The 26,369-nt window shown below is 42.8% G+C and overlaps 1 protein-coding gene across 1 annotated transcript in view; it reads right to left on the bottom strand.

Moving 5' to 3' along the window:
- Positions 1–26,369, bottom strand: part of igf1ra (insulin-like growth factor 1a receptor) — a 79,044-nt gene that overhangs the window by 16,740 nt on the left and 35,935 nt on the right. The window contains exons 3-10 of the mRNA XM_084933344.1: positions 5,780–6,080; positions 4,679–4,815; positions 4,262–4,406; positions 1,368–1,576; positions 1,130–1,256; positions 772–1,007; positions 492–659; positions 4–211 (exon numbers count right to left, since the gene is read on the bottom strand). Of these exons, the coding sequence (XP_084789470.1) occupies positions 4–211; positions 492–659; positions 772–1,007; positions 1,130–1,256; positions 1,368–1,576; positions 4,262–4,406; positions 4,679–4,815; positions 5,780–6,080 (1,531 nt within the window). The remainder of the gene's footprint in view (positions 1–3; positions 212–491; positions 660–771; positions 1,008–1,129; positions 1,257–1,367; positions 1,577–4,261; positions 4,407–4,678; positions 4,816–5,779; positions 6,081–26,369) is intronic.

Genomic DNA, 26,369 nt, shown 5'->3' with positions numbered 1-26,369 from the left:
TACCTTGCCAGAAAGATGGAATTGTGGAGGAAATTCTCAAAAACTTTCAAGAAGACACGGTCGTCCTTCTCACGGTCCTTCTCTTCTGGTGTCTTCTGGCAAGCACAGCACAGGACCTTTTCTGGCCCTGCTAGGTCTGACTTCGTGGGCTTTGTGTTCTCTTCCATGTCTGTGAGCTCCGACGCCGGGATTCGGATTGGGATCTTCAAGTCTGTTGAAGAAAATATGAAATGAAAAGCCAAGAAAAAAGAGTGTTTAGCAAGGGTGGGATTTAACCTTACCAATTACAATGACCAGCTTTTTGTTTTGGCAAGCTAAAGCTCTTTCAGGTAATTGTCCTCTTTTAACTGTGCATTAAGATTAGTTTAAAAAAACAAATAATGTTTGTACGATGCAAGAAAGACTGAGTGGCCTTCACTAAGTAACTGGAAAGGTTTGAAAGGTCAGAGAATAAAGACATATTGGCTGTTTATTTAAGGAGGAGTGCAGACCTTTGGAGCAGTAGTCATGTTGGTAGAGCTCCCTATCCTCAGCTTGACGCTGCCAGCGGACCAGGTAGTAAGTGAGATTGCCGTTGGGCAAAAGTGGAGGTGACCACTTCACCACCAGCTTTGTTGAGGAATTACCATATGCACGGGCATCTTTAGGCACAGACGGCACTGTACCAGGGGGAAAGACTAGATTATTTTATGTCGTTCATGTGTTTATATAGTTGCGCAACAATAATAATGTAAAACTGAAGCCAGAACCAAAAGTGATGGTCACACTTACACGATGGGTGTGTGCGAATATAAATGATGTCACTCTTTGCTCCAGTGGCATCTTTGTCGCTCTCTTGCAGGGTGATGGCCTTCACAAAAATAGCATACTGAGTCCAAGGTTTGAGGTGCTGAAGTCTGACATTTGGGTCATTGTTATTATCTTTAGGAAGATCCACATCCACCATGTGCCAGCTATTTGAGCCACAGCCATCCTGGCCATCAAACTCAGTGATGTTCTGGAAAGGACTGCAAAAAATACATTAAAAAAAAGAATTTCATTAAAAAAAAAAAAAAAGACAGTTGACATGAAAGTAAGACACTAAATTACTTTATGCTCAGAGGCTAATAATAAGCCTTTGTGTACTCACGATTCCTTGTAGTAAATGATGAAGCTGATAAGGGTTCCATTTTTGGGGGGCTGGTAGCGCTCCCATGTCAGATTGATCACATGGCTGGATGTGATGTTGGATTTGAATTTCAAGATATGGCTTTCACCTGTCACAGCAGAGGAGGGCCCCCGGTGAGACATATGTATAAAGTAAAAACGTGCACACAAGCTGAATGACTGAATGAATGTGGACCAAAAATTCACACGAATTTACTCACAATTGGCTCTTTCGCCATTGTTGCGGAAATCCCCTTCCTCTGGCTTCACAGCTATGCCAGTTTTATCCCACATCTTGTAGATCTCAGACATGCAGAGTTTGGGGTTCTGACGGAAGAATAGACGTCCATTGCTAATAGTCAGGTTGTGCTCAGTCCAGTTCCACAAGTACTTCAGATTCTGATTGTTGATGGCGGAGAATGAATACATGCTGGGGGAAAAAGATCAAAAGACTGTAAGAAGCACCTCGTATAGTCTCTATCAAAAAAACAAAACAAAGTGTTTCACAGGATATAACGTTCCCCTAAATGTTGTTCAAGGAGCTTTTTTTTGCCACCTGGTGGTCCCACTAAGGACCAGCAGATGTGGATATTACGGCCTCGGCTTTGTGTGTCTGCCTGAAAACAGGCCTCCATTACTACAGACGAGGACATAAAACAGAAACTGTCACACCAACACTTTTAGCTCTACCAGTCCAAGTAACACAGATGAACACCTCCAGAGGGAAAGGAATGCCTGCCACCCTCAACAGCATTCCTTGGTGAAACTTAACCCTGGAAGAAATGATAACAAGAAGGGCGACAGGCTTTCCCATGACCCCTTTGGCCATCACTAAAAAAAACTTTCACTTGTATCTTGGACTAGTGTTAATATCACAGTGGACACTAATGGACTGTACATTTAACTTTGTTTAAATCTTACTGAAAATGTATTATCATTATTATCTTCATTAAGATTATTATTAATTCATCTCTTCATTGACCTATTGTGCTAAATTACAGTAACATATTAATTTTTGCACTCTACTGGAACAGATGATAATAACAATAACAATAATAATAATAATAATAATAATAATAATAAACTGAGTCATTTTATCTCGTTTCCCTTTAAGGTCACTTTCCATTTAAGCCAACGTTAGTCTGATTAGCTGCTTCTGGTGGGCGGGGTTTTATAACCATATTAATCACAGCTGTTCCCTCAGGCGTCATACAGAGCCAAGAGTGCAAAAAAAGACCCCAAAAACTGAGATTTTGTCTTTCAGGCATATTTGTATGGAAGTCTACCCCATTATTTGAAACTTATCATAGCAGCTCTCTTTAGACCAGCGAAGTCAAACTTATTTTAAAGGCCCGCATACAGCCTGATCCTAAGTGGGCTGGATGAGTGAAACTTGCATTCCTGTTAGGGCTGCCACAAACGATTATTTTGATAGTCAACTAGTCACTGATTATTTTTGCGATTAGTCGACTAATCAGATCAGATTATTGCACTAGCAGCATCTGCTCTTATATAACTATCATTAGCTTACAGTTTTAAGTGTTTAAGGTATGTGCTAACTAAAAATAAAGACAAGATGATAGTTTATTAAATTTTAATGAAATTTGCAGATTGTTTCGGTGAAGTTTAATAAACTCCTTGCTATCTAAAATATAACAGGACACCGGAGTATATTCTCGAGCATCTCACATTTCTGATAATCAGTTGTCTGCTTGACGTTTATTCAGCTGTGTAAAAACTGTAACTTTAAGCTCAGCCAAACCGATTTACTCAGGAACAAATAAAATACTAAAAAAAAAGCCAAACAATAACATTTTTAAGTTATCTAAGTCACTTATATATGTTTCACCTGAGTAGCGAAAGACGGCGGTGGGTTTGAAAACGATTTGCCGGGAGTCCGGTGTTCTCACCGGCTCTAGTGAGCCTGTAACCCCGGCTAGCTATCGAGCTAGTGGGTAACAGACGTCTCCGAAAACGTCGGAGCGCTTTTGAAAATATGTGGTGTCTTGATAAACTGAGCCGATATTTGAGGTTTACACAGATACATTCTCGCCTGAAAATATGCTAAACGTTTATTTTGTGACCCAGAAAGAATAATAAGAGTAACATTAAAACTAACTAGCTGCCGCCATTGTTGGAAACTGAGCTGGGCTGTGCTATGAATTCTGGGACACAGCTTCTTCTTCTTCTTCGGGGTTTAACGGCAGCTGGCATTCTTGTACATGCAGTGCTGCCATCTTCTGTTTCAGTCCGTTATTACACTCTTAAATCCTACTACTTATTCCTGCGTCTTTTGGGATCTTACAAAGCTTCAAACGACGCGTCGACTATTAAATCAGTCGTCGACGATTTTGATAGTCGACGTAATCGTGACTAGTCGACTAATCGTGGCAGCCCTAATTCCTGTCAGTACAAAGAAGTTCATCTACACATCTAATCTCTGAGATATCTTAACATAAGATATAGAGATGCAATTTCAACAGCACATCTTAGTTTTTATACATGATAAATAACAGATCACAGAAAATGTTCTACTAGCTTGCTTCCTGTATTTCCTGTAAGCATAGTTTTTGTTGATTGATTAAACATTTTCATTTTTAAAACTGAAATTTCTATAGACAGTGGAAAAAAGGAACATTTTCTGTCATTTAATTCTTTAACTAACACCTGACTATTTTGATAAGGTATAAATGGCAGTGGGGGAAGTCTTTATCGGCAGAAAAAGCTATACAACGTATGAAAATCCAATGATAAGTCAAAAAACGTATACTCTCCTTTATATCCGGGCTGATTCTGGTGTTATGTTTAGCGCTCCTGCTTCAGACTGAGTCGTTTTAACTTGATTTGTATTTTTTAACTTCCTTGTCTGTAAAATATGTGTTGCCTTAGTAGCCACAGTCACTTATCTAGCCTTTGTGCATGACATTTTATAAGGATATTGCGATATCTGTGAAAAGTGTTGCAAAAAGCATTCTTATCAACAAGAGGTTAGTTTGACATCTATGGATGTAAAACAGTATGCTTGCTGCTTGGCTCCGATCCACTCATGTCCTCTAATTCCCTCTTGCTTCGCACGTGCACGCTACCACAGCCTAAAAGTGCAGACGAGCCTTACTTGTCGATGAGTTCCTGCCCCTTGATGTAACGTAGGCTCTTGAGGAAGGACAGCGAGCCAAGAGCGTCAGAGTGCCGAATCTTAACATAGCCCGTCACTGTCTGGATCAATCCCATGAATCTCTCAAGCTCGGGGGCTATATTATCTGAGGACAAGAGATTTAACAAAGAAAAACAAAACACATTTGGTCACACAAAAATACAAAAAAGCTATAAAGAAAATCTATTGCTACTGTGATAACCAATTTGGTCTTCATCCAAATCCGCCAATGAACACATAACGGATTAATCTTTATCATATACAGGGATTACCTTTGAGCCACTCTAGCTGCAGCATAGCAGTGTAGTGAAGTCCACACCAAAATGTAAAGTACATGTGCTTCTAAGAGGAATGTTCATTGTACAGAGCTACACTCACTTCCACGGCGGATATTGATGTCCAGATTGCCATCGATGACGGTGCAGTCCTGCAGGAACTCGGCAGCATTCACAGAATCGATGACAGTGGATCTGCAGACCTTATCGCACGGGCCATTACAAGCACTGCATAGCATACTGTATAAAGAAGAAGCAAATATAGGGGTGAATGAGCAAGAAGAGCCATGTGAAAAAACTAAACAAAAAAACAAAAAAAGTGTCAGAAATACAGAGAAAAACTTTTTCTACCACGCCCTGAAAAAAAGTTGCTCACTCCCCAGCTCCCAAGCATTCCAGAGAATTCATGCAAATAATTTCAGTGCATGATACAAGGTCACCTCTCACACGGAGAGTTTAATCTTTTATGGGCCCTTGACTGAACTCGGTTTCGTGAGAGAGTGACTCATTGTGTTGACCTCAGAGACAGAGCAGCAGTCGTACGGCCAAAAAAATATCCGGCAGCAGAAAGGCTGCATGGAAACTTTACAGACAGACAAATCCGAAAGAGACAAAACGGGACAAAAAGGGTGTTTTTATTCCTCTCTCTCTCTTTCAATATATATATATATATCCTTGGTTGGGAAATGTTAAGTACAGGAAGTTTTAGGACACTCAAGCCAAGTCTCTTCTTAATACCTTTATTTGCTAGCCTGTAAAATCTACCAGTGGCAAGTGTTGAGCACATTTTACACTTTCTAAGTAGTCTGGGAAAAACCTTGAAACATTAATAGCCCGCATACTCTAAAACCGCTAGCACTTCCAGTTTTGCAGAAAGGAAGTTTTTGAAGAGCCGAGGTCAGGTGAAGTTCAGCTGAAGGATACTTCATGCAAATAGATTCATTATGCCTAAGTGCACAGTGCTTTAGTGTATGTGGGCACTGCAGAATAAACATGCATCTACTTCAGAAACAATACCAAGACCTGTGGCTCTCCTTTTGATAGCAGTCAGGTTATAACCCTTACAAATTCAAATACAGAGTATTAAGAATGATGGGCAAGCCTGGAAAACACTTAATATAATGTGAATGTATTTACTTTAACACATATGTTACCATGGTATTTCCAAATGATCAGGGTCTAAGAATAAAGGATTCATCTTTACCGATTAGTCTCGTTACGTGTGAAGCCAGAGGGACAGTCGAGCATACACTCTCCATCGTGGATGACAAAGTGAAAATCGCTGGCCAGATGCACTTGAGCGCACAGTTCCATGGTTATGCAGCGCCAGCCCTCAAACTTGTAGGTGCCCGGGGGACAGTGTGGGACACACCGACCCTCGTGGTAGTAGTGGAGACAGGCGGAGCAGGTCATGTCGTTGTTGGGTTCGGTGCAGCTACCGAGGCACTGGTTGTGGCAACACTCCCCCTTGTCCGTACAGGCAAGCCTACATTGCTTCGGGCAAACTGACAGAGACAGAGAAAGACACGGTAAGTAAGTGTCAGACATATAGAATGGCTTGAGAACACCCTAAACAAAGAAAGTATGCAAGGATAATGTTGTTCCATATACACAGGTCTGCAGAAAGCATCATTCCATCCATATACATGGAAAGCCGGATGTAGGAAGAGAAATAGCAAGACACCCAATTAAAAAACAAAAAAAAGTTAGACATCGCATTAAAAGGAGGAGATAAGGAGGAGATATTTTCCAAAGTGGTCTGCAAAGGCCCTATATGAATGGATGTGTAGAAGGGGATTAGCTTTACCATCACCACACTGTAGCCGAGCTTGACTTCTTGGGCCTGCTGTGCTTGGTTTTAGGCAAGAACAATGCATTCTTTTACTTTCAAATATTCTGTCATGGTGGAAGAGAATCACACCCTTTCTATTACAGCGTGTAACAAAGAATCACTTCCCACAGAAAATGATTGTGCAGGGTGTTTCGAATTAAGCTCGAGCCCCATGAATAATAGTCACTGTTTTTTGGGCATCACTCAGAAACCAAGCAGCAAACAATATGTTATCAATAAAGCGCGGCATTTTCCCATTTCTTGGAAGGACAGACAGTTAGTCAGATTTATCTGACTGAGCTTGAAACGGGACGGTTAATATACGAGTCGTCATCACTAGAGAATAAGTGTTTCCAAGTCCAAACTTTGATGCAGGAAAGACTACAGTTATGAGAAAGTACTCATTCAGCTAAGAACACACTACAAAACCCCGATCTTTGCTTGTATGTAGTCTTCCTAAGTACTTGTGTTAATCCCATCTGTCTTACTCTAAATGAACAGTGACATATAAAAACAGCAAAAGCAAAAGGAAACGTCTGTTTTTAATGTTCAAAAGCATTTTTTATACTGTAGCCTATTCACAGAAAGTCTCCTCAGGAAAAACAGATGTAAAGAGAAGAAAGCAGACGTTTCCCACCGCTAGCTAATCATGAGACACAGGGGTGCCCTAGTTTTAGATAAGCCTACTTCCATAGACAAAACACCTGGACTGTGTGTGTCTGTGTCTGTGGGAATCTGTGTGGTTGTGAAAGGCCTGGTGACACTGTACTTTATACAAATAGCAGCTGAGGAGTCACTTGGGGGGAAAAAAAGCTGCCCTCTGTAACAGATAATAAATCTATTGTTTTTTGTTAATTGTTATTTATCGCCGTTTCTTAAATCTACCTAATTTACATAGAAACTATTTGGAAAGAGCAATGCTTTTTGCGGCCTCCACAGACGTTTGTTATTTAGATTTTGAGAACGTAAGGGTTTACCATTTATTGTTGTGCTTTTGACTACAAGACAAATTTCTTTGCATGAAATGAAGTGAAAAAATGAGGCAGAGCAACCATGCAGAGTCAGAGCTTAAAGAAAACACGAGTACACACACGCCATCAATATGTTTTATGTGTTATTTTTATATCATTATTAAAATTTGCACAACCATGACAATACACAAATTACTTCATTCATATTGTTTCAGCCTTCCTCGTAACACATGCCATTGTCTGAGTGGAGAGTGCACATGTGTGTCCAACGTGTTAGCATGCATGTAGATATGTGAATATTTGTGTACGCTGCAGAAAAGGACTCTGCTCCGCTTGTTTATTTGATTTTAAATTAAAGGCAGGTTTGGGTGCATTGCGTTTCATTTGTGTTCAATTTGTTAATCAGTAAAGAAAATGAAACCCTTGTGTTGGGCTAATCTCTGGAAGGGTACTTCCCCTTGCTTCACAAAACATCTGTGCAGGTTAAAACGGTTCACGGTACAGATCAGCACTGCTGCGGAATAAATGCATACTCAGTCTGAGACTCTCATTTCTGCAAGGTTTCTCAAATACATCTTTCTTATATTATCAAAACAAAATTATCAGCAATATTTGTTGAAGGAGGTAATGCACACAGTTGTATGAAATCTCCATCACTAATTTATAGCTTCTTTAATAAACCTTTAGGTCTTTACCTGTGTTAAACTGATTGGAAAGAGGTGTTCTGATCATCATTGCAATGTGCAAGTAAAAGTATGTATGCCTACACAGATATTCCATTTTAAATAAATAAATAAAAATAATCAATTTAGAATTCCCATTTTTTCATTTTCAAAATTTCCCTTCAGTTTAATATTTTTAAGTTAGTTACAAAAATTTAAGAAATGTGTTTTTTCTTTTTAAAAAACAAGAACCTATTCTCAATAAGTGTTCTTATTATGGGCCACATATTGGTTGTTTCAGTAGTTAATGACAAAAAAAATTCAAGTATTTGAAGTACTGGAATCACTAAAATTTGAATGAGTTATATGACCAGAAAGCTACTGAATAGCATATTTAAATCATTAGTTTAATTACATGCCACATTATAATTCGTAATCATAATTATAGTTCTATACTGCACCACCCCAACAAGTGTTTGCATGATGACATGAGTATAATACTCAGCGTGGGAAAGGCCATAATGCTATGTATATCTTCCTCTACGCACATTTTCTGTGACGACAGGAGTCGAGCGGCTCCTTCACAAACAGTATATTTTCACCAATAGTGTATCTAACTGTTTTAGATTGGGTCCAGTACAAATACCAAAGATCTTTTTTTTTTTAAACTACAGCTTCAAATGCCAACACACTCACATACTCGCATGTAGCAGCTATGATTTGATTAGAAACATGATGCTGACTCTAGTATGCCAGAGCAGGCTGACTGGTGCTGCACATTTAGTAAGAAAAAAAACACAGCGTGGCTTCATTTTCTTGGAATCCTACCAAAAGGGGGCAGCCAAAGCAAACTCTAATGAGCCTTATTGGAGCTTCTTTCTGCATCATTTTAAACGACTCCTCAATGAAGAAAAATCCCAAACATGCATACCTTCCTACAGAGGAAAGCAGACAGAGGCGAGGAGGGGGAGTAACTGTCTTAAATCCATATAAGTCGATCCGGTTTCACTGCGTGACCAAACAACCCGTGGTATCAAGGATACAATCCCCTATTTATAGATGGTCCTAATGCAGCCCTATTTCCACGCTGCTGCTGTCTACACATAGCTATGCTGGGTAATGTAGGTTTCCACTACTTCAAAGGAAAGGGACTACCTAACAAGGGTCTCCTCTTAAGATGAGTCGTCATCATCCTTGTAGTCCCCCGGGTAAATGTTTAATATGAACTGGAATGCATGAGGAGCATCAGCAGGTCTGGATTTGACCCTTTTTGAGTACACACTGCATTAAGTAACCTTTTCAAAACTTGCAAATCCCACCCCCACCTCCCTGCAGGAAAGTCAAATTGCTGATTGTTGGGTTAGGGGACCTTATAATGTTGTTCCTCTCTCACAGTACTTACACAACCCTCCTCTCTCCCTCCGCAAACAATGTCTGGTCAAACATCGGAGCCAACCAACAGTCTACCCCCGCTGTTCACCAGACCGCTGCGACATGAGGAGTGGCCAGGTTCGTTTCATTAGTAGTAAACGGCACAACAATCCTCACAGAGGAATCTCCTTCTGAGGAGCTGGCGAGGCCCTGGCTATAGTCACTGTTAAATACAGCAGCAGGGGGAGGAAGCATTGCTAATAGGGAGACAGGCTGACAAGTTTAGTTTTTGTTCTAAAGGTATTATCCAGCTGCCGGGCTATGAGAAAAATCTGCAGAATGTTCCAGGCTACGGAGAATTCAACAAGGAGAATGTTAATCCCTAGTAACAACTTCCACAACTAGCTGCAAACACGATTACAGAGCAGTCAGAGGAGAGAAAATCTTACAGACATGGAAAATGCAAATACAATATGAGAAAAATGTAGGCATACAACAGATTTTATAGGAAGTGCATTTGTCTCCCACCACCCATGAACCCACAGCACTCACCTCAACACTGTATGAACCAAAAAGCAGCTTTAATCTTATAACAAGATGGTTCAATTTCAACACTGTTTGTTTTCAGGAGGGTGTGTGTGTGTGTGTGTGTGTGTGTGTGTGTGCGCGTGCGTGCGTGCGCGTGTGTGTGTGTGTGTGTGTGTGTCTGTCTGATGGGTGAGAAGGTTCAATGTTATTGGTTCAAACTGGTGCATTACTTGAGAGGAAGAGGATTGCAGTGCAGCAATTCTCCTCATCTGAATGCGAGTCATGTCTTGTTTGCCGGAGAGCACACTGTGCAAGTAGACTACTACACTGTTTACACTGGAAGGCTGGTGACATGTTTACAGCCAGCTGGCCACTGCCACCTCTGAAGATGAAGTACGCGTGAAAATATAAGTAATGCGGTAAAATGTTACACTAATCCCAAACCAACCAGGTGCAGTCATGCCGAAACGTTCAAATTATCCAACAAAGAATGTTTCATTCTTTAAGTCATTCTGCACATCAAAGTTCAGTGCGTCTTCCCGGAGTCATTTAGAATAAGTAGGAAGACCGACAGACAGCTAGGAAATCATTCATTATTCACAGTGGGGCTCAGGGGAGAAGGAGGGGGTGCCGAATCGAATATAGGTGGGTAGGGTTTACACTGTTAGCTGTCTGCTGGACCAATAGCAGCTGGGAGGGGAGGTTCTTTTCCAGATGACTGACATGTTATTGAGTCTGGAGCAGAGATGGTAAACAAGTCCTCTCTTGAGCAGGCACTGGGAGGGGGAGTTGTAACCATAGTGATTAAGCATGACCTTTCTACAGATTTAGAGAAACCATAAGTTAAGGAAAAACCTGAACAGACCCTTTAGTGGAACATTCGTAAATAACAAACCTGGCTGGGCTACGCGGAAGGTGGGACAACCTTTCAGGATGTAATAGGTAACATTTAAACTGGCAGTGATTTTAAAAACGCATCAGTTTGAAACAAAACCATAAAAATACATTATAATTAACACAAAATGTGCGCTTTGAAAATATTGCACATTCATAAAAAGAACACAACCACCACATACTTTGCTGTGACTGCCTATGAAGGCTGTTAGGATAGAAGCCGTGCACATCAGGCGTCAATCACACCGCCGGTGCTGCTTCACGTTATAAATGGGGTCGTAGCTTCATCAGGACATAATTAAATTTATCTCTATATCACCTCCATTTATGAAAGCATTCACTCGACTGCACGCTACAGTGATCCACTGCACTGGGGGGGATGCACAGCCTGTCTGTGCACAGTCAAGGCATTTGAGCTCAGGTTACCAGCTCTGAAAGCAGACTGCAAGGTAGCTCAACTGTACAGTAGCAAACAGCAGGGCCTGTCAGGGCCTGCTGCAGTCCAGATCCCAGGCTGACCCTCCCATCTCCCTGAGCTCAATCAGGCCACATCCTCATCCGGCAACCCGATCCTCCCCGGGAGCCCCCAGTGGATCACTCCAGACACTTGTTTAAACCACATCAGCCCGAGCGGCTGGAGAGAGGATGCTTCCTCTGCTCACAGCCAAAGGCAAACCGCATCAGAGATTCCAGTGCGGTCTCACTCCAACAGCGATAGAGTCTTAAGTGCTGGGACGATCTAATCTAAAGAGGTTTTGTTTTTTTCTTTTTTAAATACTTTTTCAGGCAGATTGTGTCTGGCTGCGCACGTTCGGCAAGATCGACCGTTTCGCTGATCAGAGGGGGTTTTGTTTGGAAGAGGAACGCTGCACGGCATCATGATGCGATTTTCTCGTGCAGACAGCTGGCTCAGATGAGCTTGCCTAAATCTCTGTTCGGGCCTGCGCACAAAGGTGTGTGTGAGCCCATTTCTCCCTGTCCCACTGATTCTGGGTCTTTTCCACTCCCATGCCCTCTAAAGAACAGCAATGTGTTTTTCACACAACTATGTGCTGGTCTGTGTGTTCAGGCATGCGTGGTATTTCCCCTCACTCGATCTCAGTCACAACAACAACACACAGGCACGCACACATGCGCCTGTACACACACACACACCTTCTTTAGGCCCTCGGGCCTTGGCCCAATCTGCAGCTGTTGTTGTTGTTGTTGTTGTTGTTGCTTTGTTGTTGATTGATTGCACCCACTAAAAAGACACAGGTATGCAGCACCATATGTAAGAACTTTGTTTTTATCACTGTAGAGACAGAGGACGGCCTGAAAGCTATTAAAGTGCTAAAACAATGGAAAAAGTGAGTAAGAATATCCTTCAAAAGGGACATTTTACCACACAGATTAATATATTCTACGCATTCGGATGTTACCAGGCAAAATCCTCATTCTAACTAATCATTGAACAGTAAAAAGCCCAAACATTTAGTTAATCGAGGTCTTTATATTAAAGTTAGAGATGCACCCATGTTAAATAATTCGGTGTTTGAACACCATATCCTTCTTCTATCTTGTAATTCTAGCTTGAAGCAGTTAATGCATGGTTGACAGGACAGGTCAGTTAGAGTGACAGAAAATTAATTGGCAACTGTTTCAATAACAAATAGTAGTTTTAGTAATTTCCCCAGTTTCATTAGAAAAGAATATTAGATGGAAGTCAAATAGTGGGGCCTTTCTCTGTATCAAAGCTGACCTTCTGAATCCCTGTGGGCCTGACTTCTAGTCGACTAATAGCCCCACAGTCCCAGCTCATCACCCCTGGAGTGTTTGTAGCCATGAAGATGAGCCTCTCCAGCAGCTCTCCAAATTATCCTCAAGACTCACATCTAGTGGTTGTCATGACTCAGAGGGGGAGTTCAAATTAAAAGCACATTCAGCTGCACTGACAAATCTAAAGAAGGCATTATTGCAAAAACTGACTGTGTGACTCGTACCTAATGGTTGGCAAGTAAGTGCTTCGCCTGACATGTCTAAAGTTGATCTGGTCATGAAGAGTTCACAGAGATTTGCAGAAATGTTTCAGCTGCAGGCACTGAACTTAACAAGCTAAATAAGGTCCTTAGATAGATATTAAGGATGGAAAGAGAAACTTTGCAGAGAAGTTGGGCATTTTTTCAGAGGTTCTGAGGTGTTTCCTCTTACTAAAGGTGCCTTCTACAAATACCTGACTTCCCAGATCTCTTTCATTAAATACAGTGCGTTTCCTGGCACTCCTCTGTTGACTAACTGTTTTGCAAGCCGAGTGACTGGTCAGGGTTAGTAAGAGCCTTCTACGCATTGCACTCTAATCCCTCCTGTTAAGTGATTGTCTTCATAGCTGTTAGTTACATGTATACACTGTAAGATGAATCATTACAGATTTATTTCGCAACACTGGAAAAAAACAACATAGCTGGTCATAAAATGAACAACTTGGTGCTTCTTTTGGCTCAGGCGCTGGATGTTTGCAGGCACAGTTTAAAACCTGGCTGTGTACCCACATGCCACCAGACAGAACTTCCAGCCATATGGACCAATGTTGATTCTCAACATATTCCAACCCACTCCAATCTAAACTTTAATAAACACCTTTAAAAAAAACACTCCTGAATTTTAGTGCTGCTTGTACAAGTTGCAATCAGGGAAATGTGTAACATCTTTAGTCCGCAGACAATCTTAGCCAATCATCATCGGAACATCAGAGAACAGTAACGGTTCTCATACCAGAGCATATTTCTGTAAATGACCATCGACAACTCTGACACACGGTGCCCAGACTTCATCCTGGTGCGCCATCCGGCATACATTATCCCTGCTTGCATGACGTCTGGATTCAACATGACAAATCTTCATTTCACATCGACTTCAAAGAGGTCCTAATCCTGATTAAGCACAGCAACATTTGCCTTGAGCTAAAAAGCTGATGGGGATATGTTTGTGCTCATTGCAAGCACTCCCACCAGGTTAAAATTGAGATCTCTGCTAGCACTGAGGAGGCCATTAGTTGATTGCTCCTCTGTGATAGCGAGAGGATGATAAAGCCTAAAATTGCTTGAGATTACTTTAAATAAAAACATTTTATAAGTTAAAAAAAAAGTTATACAGCCCACATTAAAACCTCTGTATGTCTGCAGACACTTTCTGGTTGTTGGCACACACAGGCAGACTGCAGTGTTGTTACTCTGCCCATCTCTTCAGTGCATCGCTCTCTTTTCTTTAGGATACACACCTCAGTATTTGGCACCTTAATGGAGCCACCAATCCCAATAGTCGCTTCATGAATAACATCCGGGTTAAGGATTTCCTTTTTCCTCCCTTTGATGTTGTTATAGAAGCAAGATTCAATTTGATTTGATATACCTTTATTAGTCCCACAAGGGGAAATTTCATGTTAAGGCTGCCGACCTATTGCACGCAATGGCGGCGCCATCTTACCCTCCGACCATACGTACATTACACAAAAACATCACATGGGGAAGACAGGTCAGAGAGGTATAACAATGGAAAATGCACCACATGAGGAAAGATAAGGAGAAAAAAATAACTCCCCCCAGACTGAGCTCCAACAGGGAGATCAGTTTGAGAACAGAAAAAAACACCTCTGCACAAAGCACATGAAAAAACTCTTAATACACCAAAGAAACACATGACAAGCAACAGGGGTGGGTGAAGGGTGAGAGACAGCCAATGTAGACAGTGCATCCGGGCCTGCAGCCTATGCGCTGGTCTCCTTGATCCACCATCAGCATCGGAAGGGAATAAGCGTCGAAGGCGTTTGGAGGGGGAATGAGTGTATATCTGCATGTGTATATATATGTCTGTGTGCGTGTGTGTCCAGAGTTCAGCTGAGACAGTGTCCTTCGCCCTGCCAGGCTAAGTAAACAGTCTTCCAGCCAACCCAGGTGGCCTTGCATAGAATGGGAAGAACAGTCTAAACACAGTCCATTATCAGGGTGTTGTTGTTCAGCTCCAGCCTTGAGACCGCAGCTGGCGCCAAAGGGGTATCCGCATGAAGTGATGGAGGTTTTTACTTTAGTGCGAACAACTCATGAATTTCAAAACTGTTCTAACAGTCCGACACTGGTCTCTCAATCTCCCGTTGGAGAGCCGTGAGCTTCTCCATGATGTTATCAAACTTACGCTCCGTGATGTTGTCATTCTTGTGCTCAAAGAGCCGATTTCTGAGAACTCACGACCGCAGTGAGCTTATCCAAGATGTAATCCAATTTGCACTCCGAGGTCTTGTTCTGAGTATTCACGGCAGCCGTAAGCTTCTCCAAGATCTTATCCGTGCTGCACTCAATGAGCCCATTTTGAGAAACTCACGCCTCAACCCATCATTTCAATCCCAGCGGGCAGCCTTGTGGGGGTTTGAACAGCCGGTTCCGCTTCCTTAATTCTTCGATACGTCAGGGCCAAGCCAGCTCCGATCAGCAAGAACCCTGTTATCATGGTTCCGAATAGGTAGATATCTTCAGCACTCAGGCTCACCCAAGCCCAAACTTCTCATTGAGAAAGGGGTGTCAATTGCATTCAGGGACCAGTTGATCAAATCCATAATTCTCTTTTAGATTTTAGAGAACGGACTGTGAGAGAGTGTTCCAGGGAAAAGTAATACAAAAAACACGAGACTAGACAAGGACACAAGAGGCTAAGCAGGGAAGCTAAGGGAGGAGGGGAGGAGAGGAGAAAAGTGCGACCGCCTTCGTCAAGAGCAAGAGCAGAATTCTTGAGTGTTCATGCACAGAAAAAAAAAGGACAAGCACCAAATCACTCTCTTTATCTAGAGAGCCTGCACTGAGACTTAAGGCTAGGTCTTTCAAGTGTAATGGCCTGATAAGATACCACAGTCCCAGATGATGTCACAGTAAAACAGTATTGTACTGATCCAGTAGAATACACACAAACCTCGTGCTTGTTTTGAACATTTCCTTTTGGCACAAGGAGTTAAAGGTTTGCAGTTTTCCTCATAAACAGTTGAACAACAGAGAAGAATAGAGGCACTTACTACTGACATGCACACTGATAAGGCCAAACAGGACCGGTGACGGGAAATGTTTGGCAGCATTCAGCAATTAGCTCATTCTCACTCGATCCTTTCACATCAAAAGGGGGTGACTGGATATCATAAATAAGGGCTACTTTACCTTAAACATCCCATTAAATCCATGTGTCTTAAAATGACAATAAGCCCAAAAGGGTGGCTTACCATGTCAACGTAAAGCCACGAACGACACTAAAGGACCACTACAGTGTCGTCAACAATGGACTTGTAAAGGTTTATCCTTATTAGTAATTGAGTAACAGCAACACCCAACGTCATGCCAGTTGCACAAAGCCTTGCAGCGGGAATGAACTACTATTTACAAGTCTCTGAACAAACTGTGAGTTACGTCACTTTCAGCAAGTTTCTCTCACAGGCTCAACGCAGACGTAGCTCCTCATTTGTAACCTAAGTTTCGGTGTTAATCGGATTTTACCATGACGCAAGTCCCCCATTCACTTCTGGCCGCGAACACAAACAGTAGTCATGATAAAGAGCGTGTGGAAACAATACAAAATGACAAACTGCAGCTCTCCACCTAATCTGTACCATATTTGGTTTTGGGGCAGTGTTTCAATGGCAGTTCAGCTAGAGCATTAAGTGAGACCTCGCTTCAGGACCTTCATATGCCATACATAGAGCGTGGACTCAAAGGTCAGAAGCTAGAGGCCGGTGACCAGACATGGGGCAGGGGATGGATAAAGCTGTGCCTGACCTCACACTGCCTATGTGGATGGAGCAGGACAGCTGACAGGCCTTAAACAGTCCCCAGCCCACACTTCCTATTGGCTGCCTGTGACATCATGCTTCTATCCCCATTTTTTCACCTCCTCTTTTCAGGGTGGGTGGAGAGTTCAGTTCTTCCTCCTCCTCCTCCTCCTCCTCCTCCTCCCCCGTCTCTCCTTCTCTTCCCCCCTATCCCACACACACAAATACACTCAGCTTTCTTTTCCCCTTTTAGGGACCTCAGCAGCTTCAGGAGGGAAGAGAGAAGAGGAAGGAGGGAGCAAGAAAATGAAAGAAAGATGAAAGAACGATTAAAGCATGTAGTGTGGAAGCTTTGCTAATTTTATCTACATTTCTAGACAGAGGTGTGTGTGTGTGAGAGAGAGTTTCCTTCAACTTGTGTGGCAGGTACATGCCTTGTATGACTCTCATACGAAGCACCACTGCCACATCACACTTGTTTATCGTTAAAGTGCTCCCCGATGGGTCAGCGTGTGGTCTGTAAGCATGAAGCAGAATCTGCATATAAGCCATAATGTTTTCTTTTTCCTCTCTTTCCTAGGCTCTCGGACTTGAGCAAGTCCTTCCTAATTAACACATGCCAAATGAGGAGTTTTGTCTGGCGTATCGTGCTTCATCATGTTATTGTAAAACTCTGGGTTTGACATTTTCACTAGAGGACAGCTACAGCTGGGCTTTTTCTTTTTCCAGTAATAAAACCAAAAGATTATTAAAGCAAAAGAAAACTAAAAAAAGAGAGAGAGCCACAAAGGGAGACAATAAGAGGAGGCATATTGGGAAATAATTGCTTAATATAAAAATATGCGCTGTAAAAAGAAGAAGAATCAGACTGTTTTTTTTGTTTTTTTTTAGTGTTTTAAACTAGACATGCAGCAGAGGGATGCGGCTTTTTAGGGAGATTTAAAACACAAAAATGATCAAGACACGCATTCTATGCGTGATGAGGGACAGTGACTAAGGGCTGAGATTCCCCTGCTCTGCGACAATCAAACCTAGTGTTTAGTGCCGGATCACATCCCTCGGCGATAGATTAGCTCTAAGTCGGATTAAGGAGGAGTCAGTGCATATAGGAGAGGTGAAGTGTCATCAAAGCGCTGCAAGAGGACTCAAAGACGCTGCAGCGGTTAGCAAGCATGAGGCAGGAGGGTTTATTTGGGACTTACGGGAAGATGGAGAAAGATCTGGGGCGGGTTTTTTATGTTGGGCACAAAGCACAAAAACTACATTTGAACACACTTTCAGCTCGTATAGCTTGTCCTGCTATGACACCAAAAGCTGCAGCTTAATCAAAAAGAAAACCTCCACAGGTGTGAACACACTATAAACCCGGAGCATTCAGAAGTCGACACAGAGGGCAGAGAGGACAGATGCCAGTGCAGAGGCTGGGAAATGGACACAGGGAACAAGACTGCTTCCAGCTACAGGAAGCGTGCTAAGCCCCCACCATGTTAAACATAAGACTTCCAGAAATGATTGAAACAAAATGCCCATGCTTTCTCCTCACCAAACAAACAATAGTCTCCTTTGTGAAAGCCCGTGGCTACCAACAGTCAGGGGAGATATAAAGACACAGTTTAGAAAGAGCGGGCATGTTTCCCCCCCTTCTTTTTTGAGGCTGCAGACAACTCTCTCCTTCAGTTTGGACAGACCGGGACATAAATGTGGGGCGCACTACAGTGTGGCCCACTTAGGTGCCCCCTGCTTAGAAAAAAATGCTTTTGTTTTCCTGTTGTTACAGGCCTCAAACAACTCAAGGAACAAGGCTGCAACAGTAGCGGAGCACCAGCAGGGGGTCAACGCCATGGTAGAGAGGCACGCTAACACAGCAGCCATGTTACACACATTCATTGAGATTGTAAACACAGGGCTGAGGAACCAGTTTTTTTCCCCCTTGTTGTGACCTAAAAATCTGTTGTATTCCATTAATGGTTCAGTGAGCGTCTTCTAAAGCAACACAGCATATCTACCACAATCTCTCACACCGTCTGAACTTTGATATTTCAGACTTATTATCATTCCTTCAGCTCCGTTTTAATCAGCCCCGGGGTTTCCCCGAGCAGATCACTTTACACAAGTTTTCTGTCATCCTTAAAAGATCACTCTGCTCCTCTGACACACATGTGGTAACCTGCGTAAAGAGGACACTGCACCAACTGCAAGCACAGGATGAGCCGATTCTATATTTACCCGAGAACTGCTGTATCTCTGCTGTCCCCAGATGCAGTAATTCATTAGTTATTTCATAAATGTCTTGTTAACTCTTATTGGTCTGAATGCTGCTAAACTGAACATCATAAACTGTAATAAATGGAGGTCCCGAGGCTATATTTTTTCTCTTCAACAGAAGCACTGGATCAGCTCTGGAATTACTTGAGAGAGAAAAAAATCATATGCCTCATAACACATGACTGTAGTATTTAACTCCACTGAGGAACATGCAGATAATAACACAACGAGCCCTTTATCCTACTTGAATTGTGTGTTAAATATTAATCATCAATAATGCAACATATTCTTATTCTACGTAACATCAACTGGTGTTAAAATGCTGCCCACGCCCCGATTAAGACCATAACAAGACACCATGGGAGAGTAGAAATCGCACCTGCTAGATCAGTGATTTCCGCCGGAATGCACTTATTCAAACATGAATGTGCGCACAGATTCACACACACACACACACACACACACACGCATACTTTTGAACAGCTGGTGCTGGGCTGGCTGGCTACATACAGCCACGGGACAGATAGCTGGCTGAGAGAGGGAATGGGAGCACGTTGCTCAATCAATGAGCCATCAATCACACACTTACACACACACACACGAACACAAATGCATACACACAGCAAGAAGGAGCAAAGACATGAAACAGGAGACCATATCCTTTAACTACCACTCAAAAGAAAGCCATCAAAGCGCTGGCTCTGGCTCCAGGCCTTTTTCCATGGCCAAATTTCCAGTCACTGCTTTGTCTTGTGGTGGTTTCATTAGAGCTACTACTAGACTCCTCTGTGTGTGTGTGTGTGTGTGTGTGTGTGTGTGTGTGTGTGTGTGTGTGTGTGTGTGTGTGTGTTGCACCACAGCAGTTATCTGCTATCTAACTAGCTCACTGCTGCGGGGTTTCTTTTCTGCACTCTGCTGAGCTCCCAGACAGCAAGAGGTTGTGAAAAGGCTGGCAAGGAGGCGGCAGCAATCATATAGTAAGTAGCACCTTTCTGTTGTCTGTTTGGTTCCTGTAAGGAAAAAAGGCGAGTGAGGAAGTAAACAAAGCACGTCAGAGAAGGGACTCAGCAAGTGATTACTGTTATTTATAGCTATTCTTTTCCTGCTTTGGCAACACCTGTACAAGCGGTACGTGATAACTTATACCACTTAAAGGGGGAAAAAGAATACATGGCACAAATTGCAGTTAGTTACTCTGAACAGTTGGATTATTTTAGTCGAAACATTGATTTTTATTTGAAAATGAACAACCTAAACACACCAACACACACACATTCTCATTTTGATATCTTAGTGAGGACATCTAATTGACATAATGCTTTCCCTAGCTGCTGGCCTGTTTCTTGCTCACACCTAACCTAATTGCAACCCTGACACTAAAACCAAGCTTTGAGTCTCAAAAATGCCTTCAAACTCGTGAGGACAGGCACTTTTGTCCTCACAAGTGTCTGTTGGTCCTGACAAGTATAGTAATTTTTGATTTTTGGTCCCCACACAGATGTCTAAACAGGTACACACACACGCCTATAATTTTATCAACAGGAATAATAATAAAGTTTTCAATGATAAATGCGGATATCCATCCCTGTTCTTAAATCAATACTAACATCAATTCCTGAACACCCATGAAATCAGGTGGGCCTGTGTCCATTAATTGTTAATTGTTTATGTAAATGTACACAGCGGGAATACATCCACAAACAAAAAAGTAATGCGCATGTAAATCAGAGTCTTCAAACGATTTTAATAACAGTCCAAACATGACTCATTTGGGATAATTTCAAAACATTAGTTCTTATATTTGAAAAGCTGGAACGGGTAATCGTTAGCGGTGTTATTTTATCGGTGACTCAAATGGTTAACGGATTATCTCAGTTAAAGAGAAGCAGGAAAAGGCGAGCGGCATCGCCATCAGCAGCAGGATCAGCAGCGTTAATGTACACAGGGAGGAGTAAACAACACCAGAGGACGTCCTCGTGTCCCTGAGCCGCAGTGACAGCATGTCCTGCTGTCTGCACTGTCATTCTGTGTCAGCTCTCATTACCTACAGCACTGCACGAGCAGCATTGAGTGACTGACTGGCTAATGGCACCTGCTACCTACTGCTTTATGGATGACAGCAGTGGGCTGGGAATCGCCATGACAACACAGAGATTGCACTATGCCTGACCTCGATCACGTGGAATAATCTGTTCGTTTAAACATTATTACTCATTTATGCAACACAAGAAACCGATTTCAGTTGATTTCGTATGTGTTAAATATCTATAATTTACACAGAAGACACAGCAACCACTCAACTGCCGCCTACATCGGACTAAGTTAGGCCCAGTTCACATAGTGGAGGTTCGGCTTCGCCTTGCCATCTAAACTAAGTTGTGTTTATTCGCCTGCAGCCATATTTCTGTGACAGCAGATATAGGGGAATCACAAACGAGAGAATAAGCTCCGTCACTTGAAACAAGACTCCCCTTGGATTGTCATTTTTCCTCTAATGGATAACAGAACAATAGATGCCTCTAACTCACCTCTAAAGGATCACTGTGCCGTCATTGTACAAGGGGCACAAGGGTCAATTTCCTCAGCAAAGAAGAAGAGAAGATGCACTCTCTGTGATCCCCAAACTCTGCTTTGTTTTCTTGGGTAACATTTTTTTTTTTTTTTGAAGATTTTAAAGACTTTCTGCAAATGATATCTTGAAGACAATAAAATAAATTAACTAAAGAAAAGAGATTTACTAAAAAATGATTCAGTATGCTTGTATACCGTCTCTTCCACCTGTCTAAAGCTATTTCAGCTGGAAAAAGAAAAAAAAGGTGATTATATCTACTGGAAGATTTTAATTAAATAACAATGCAAATAGTAAAGTTGTGTGGTGAGACCCTGGGAATCCACTTAAAAACAAAACCCAACAAGAAAAAAAAAAAAAACACTGGGGTAGTTTCACTGTGAGACAGCAGGAGAGCACAGAAATGATGTTTACATGCTTCCACAGCACATGGTTAAACAAGTGCAAAATCAAGATGTCTCTCCTAACTGTAACTGGCGAAGTTTACAAAATGTTGAGGTGTGCCTGTTACTCCTCGATCTGATAACTGATCTGCAGTGGCTGCTAAGCGAGCAGCTTCAGACGGAAGCGCAACCCAAATTGGGCCTTTGTTCCAGACTGCACAGTGCCTCAGTAGAGGCATGAACAAAACACAACACAGACGCACACGAAGCCTGAACAGTCGCTAACGCGCACACACACAAACACACATAACTAACTCTACCACAAGCGCCTCTGAGCCGCGTCTCACCCACCCACACACATATACTAAACACAACCTAACCCGCCTCCCCTCTCACTCTCTCTTGCTCCTTTTATTCCTCTCGGTCTCCCGCTCCCTCCCCCCTAACCCTCATTCATAAAATGGCTGCTTCACAACTCCAATTCCTGGCATGGAATTTATGGATAAGGGGTCAGGAGCAGCAACAGGCCAGGGGGGACTTGTTAGTTCTATTTTTCCCCTCCCATCTTTTTCTCCTCCTCCTTTTTCGGATAAAAAAAAAAAAACAACCTACACCAATGCGATTTGTCCACCTAATTCTCCTCCACACATATGCCAGCCTTCCTCATCTCTACCCCAACCCTCCCCTTTCCTCTTACCCACTCCCCTCCAAAACAAACCTGATACCCTTGTAGCCTAGCAGGGAAACTAAAGCTATGCATCTGGCAGAGGAAGGCAGGCACGAAGTGGAGAAGGGGCAGGAGCAAGTGCTGGTGGCTTCTCCTAAGAGGCCAGCAAGAGGGGAACGGGGACAATCTCAGGTTCCATCCCTGGAACACAACCTCCATGTTTTTGCAGTTTTACCACATCACACGGACGCACATGCAAACTCCCAGGGCATGGGTTAAAAACAACAGGACATTGATTGCTATAGCATTTGCTCCGAAAACACCAATCTATGTTAAAGGAGCAACAAAATGGGGCAGCTTGAATGGCCGAGAAACTCATCCCAACCTGCCAACACATACCTGTCTTGGTATGAGACAAAAGTATGTGTGTCAAGGTAAATTTGGGCCTATTGCATCAGTTTTCCTCACGACACCACTCTGCGATATCTGCTTCTGAAATCACACAAATTAAAACTCACTCAATAACAGCACACAAACCCTGAGGTGCATGTCAGGTTACACCGTAGGTAACAGCATAAAGTTTCAGAGGGGTTTGCGGTTACAACGTAGCTACGGCGTAGATTTCCCGCTGAAGCATTAAACCCCAATAACAATCCCTCTCCTCCTCCCACCTTCTCCCCTGTGCTGCCCCTGGAGCCCCCAGCAGAAGACGGTACGAGCAAGGAAGGGTCGAGGCCACGAGATGAACGGTCCCACCTCTTGCTGGAATGAGCCTTAATTTGATAGGGGTTGGGCTGAGCCAGGACTGTGGTAAGACATGCACATGTGCCACACAGAAAGAAGCATGTGTTAAGTCACTGGAATGTACATACATATCGGAGACACAATGAGGAAGGTCATTCTTAGGATGCAATTTGAAAAAAACAAAAAACAAAACAAAGAATCAGCCATATGCTTAAGTCGTTGCTGCACGTCTGCCGTTTCTGCATCTCACATCAAAATGAGGACACCGGACGTAAATGCATAGACCTGCTGCAAAATGACACTGTGCCGTGGTTACATAATCTTTGCACTACTAATGTAGCTGTTACTGTGTCCTGTATCTCATAAAAGCAGCAAATTTAGTTGTTCTGCTATAACCAGAATACAGTGTTCCCCCTCCTAAGCCCACACGTTTCAGCCCACCCATCCTCTTCTTGCCTATCAGTCCTGGCCTTATTCCATTCAAACTTTTCACAGATGGGAACAGAATTTTGTTGATGTGCATTCCATATTCAGTGTACATGCATCAGTCACACCACAGACCAGGGTGTCAGAGGGTCAGAGGTGGAAATGACAGACCTGGGGTCTTTATACATGCAAGGATACGTGAATATAAGATCCCATATCTGAGCTGGCAGTGCAAAACAGGGCAGCAGTAATCAAATGAACTAACATCCAGGCTGTGTTGCATGGTGTGGTTACGGTTGCCTGGCTATTTATATGTGTCCCTCCTTCAGAGAAGGAAGCCGCTCCTATTGGATCCAGATGTGAGTGGAAGGACAGACAACAGCTCGACTGAAAGGTAACAGCCTGGATCCAGTTGAGATTCTACTGCTGCTTAAACTACTGTGCTATCATTTAGGAAACAGCGGCATTACTCCTAATGGCAAGGACAAAAACATTACTACACATGTACTACCACATAGACTACATTTGTCTTTGAAGTGTATCATAAATGAGAAGGTGGACGGATGTGAATTTTAAAAATGTGTCTAAATAAGTCAACATTCACACATTTAAGCGTTTCTGAGAGGTGAACGTCACCGCTCACCTGAGACTTCAAGGGTTAAATTACGCTCTCGGCCAGCCAACTACCATAACTTAACACTGCTCTCCTCCTCCCTCTGTTTAGCCACAGTACTTGAATGTCAGCAAGTGCCTGTGAAGCAGGACTAAATGTGTTGTGACCGCTGGTGATGAATTGCTGGTAGGCAGCACCCCAGTGGGCCATGAGCCAATTGATCTACTAGTAGATCCCATGACACATGATCAATTCTTAGGCCGGTCTCCTAAGAGCTAGGGTCTACAGGCATTTTCACATGCCCTCTGGACTGGGTCAGGAGAATCAGGACAATACTTTGTTGGAACTTGTCCTTTGTTACATGTAGGAGGCAATCTGCTGCACATGCATTCTCACTATTACACAGAACATCTATAGAGTACAAATACTATGCTTGGTTTGGGTGAAGGTGCTGCCCGGGTTCAGGGTGCACACATAATGCCCACTGAACAAGTTCTCTATTCTCCAGACAGTTACCTCAGCTATTCTACATGGGTCCACACAGACTCTGTACTAGGATGCTGTCAGTTTAGAGACTCTTTAATTGTATTCTCAGAACATCTCCACCAGAGAGTTTAAAGCACAGGTGTCGAACTCCAGGCCTCGAGGGCCGGTGTCCTGCAGGTTTTAGATGTGTCCTTGATCCAACACAGCTGATTCAAATGGCTAAATGACCTCCTCAACATGTCTTGAAATTCTCCAGATGCCTGCTAATGAACTAATCATTTGATTCAGGTGTGTTGACCCAGGGTGAGATCTAAAACCTGCAGGACACCGGCCCTCGAGGCCTGGAGTTCGACACCCCTGGTTTAAAGGAAAGTTGAGCTGAGAGAAGAGAGGATATGATGTCCTGGATATGTTTTGTACAGAATGAGCTGAAATGATAGAATAACTTGTCCATCTGTTCAGTGTACAGTTTCATTCTTTTCTTGTTCTTCTGTCTTCTTACAGCCACCGGACATGATGTGGCAGACAATAGAGGCCGTGGACAGCTGTTAATCTAGTAACATCTGGCTCCGTCAACCCACATTTTTCTCTTCCATAGTGAATGGATACGGACTATTCTCAGACATGACATGGTGATCCCTTGATCCGCTCTTGCATCAGATATGTCTGGCATGAGATAGCTGAAGCTAGCACAGACGTGTGCACACACACACACACACACACACACACACAAGCATCATTTGCGGTTATGGGGCATGGGACATGAGGTCTCAACAGGAGCCATTGTAGACTGCACTACCAGGCAGCCACACTGGGGCCCATTCGCCCCTCTGATATGGCTCGAGTCTGAACACCTACGTCAGCCCACAAGCAGCCCGCGTGACGTCAAGCACATGTGTGCTTTGACCAGAAGCCTGCACGAGTTGGTTTCACACAGAGAACGAAAAGGAGGACGGAAAGGGAAGAGAGCACAATCTTGATGTCTCAACTATTTGTAGCCCCTAAAACAGAAACTGAGATCAGCTTTGATTAGAACACGCAAAATAAAACAGCAGTATTAGTATTTCACAGCAAGCATCACTGTCAGTCTAATGGTATAATTATACGTCTGCTCTCAAATAACTCTGAGGCATTCTTGGTGCCCACAGTAGGCCAATGTTCAAATAAAATAGCACTCTCTGGTTGACCAGCAGCTGCTGGCTTATATATAAAGAGAAGTGATACAGATGCCAAAGGAGACAGCAATAAAAGTAAATCATTTCACCAGTCAAGGGTACATCATGTCAGATCGAATGGGCAGGTTTCTTGGAATAAAAAAATAAAAATCAGACCTTTGTCAGTCAATATTGCCCTTTGTTCTTTGTGCTTCTTGTGTAATACAATGTTGTATTCTGTTTTCTGCGTCAGTGCAGGGTAACGGAATACAACAGTCGTGTCTGGTGTTGTATTACATTAGCTAATAAATGACATCCTGATGCTGAGTTAACTTTGTTGTCTGTTTGGCTGGATAAAATGTGCCAGAAGGAATGTCTCAAAGGCAAGAAAACACACAGAAAAAAAAGTAGGTTTGGCCATGAAATTAAATCTTGATCTTTCTCTATCACT

This window comes from Perissodus microlepis, chromosome 7 (assembly GCF_051167445.1).
Source record: "Perissodus microlepis isolate ML-2025 ecotype Zambia chromosome 7, ASM5116744v1, whole genome shotgun sequence".
Lineage (NCBI taxonomy): Eukaryota > Metazoa > Chordata > Actinopteri > Cichliformes > Cichlidae > Perissodus > Perissodus microlepis.
This window is presented reverse-complemented; position numbering and strand designations above follow the sequence as displayed.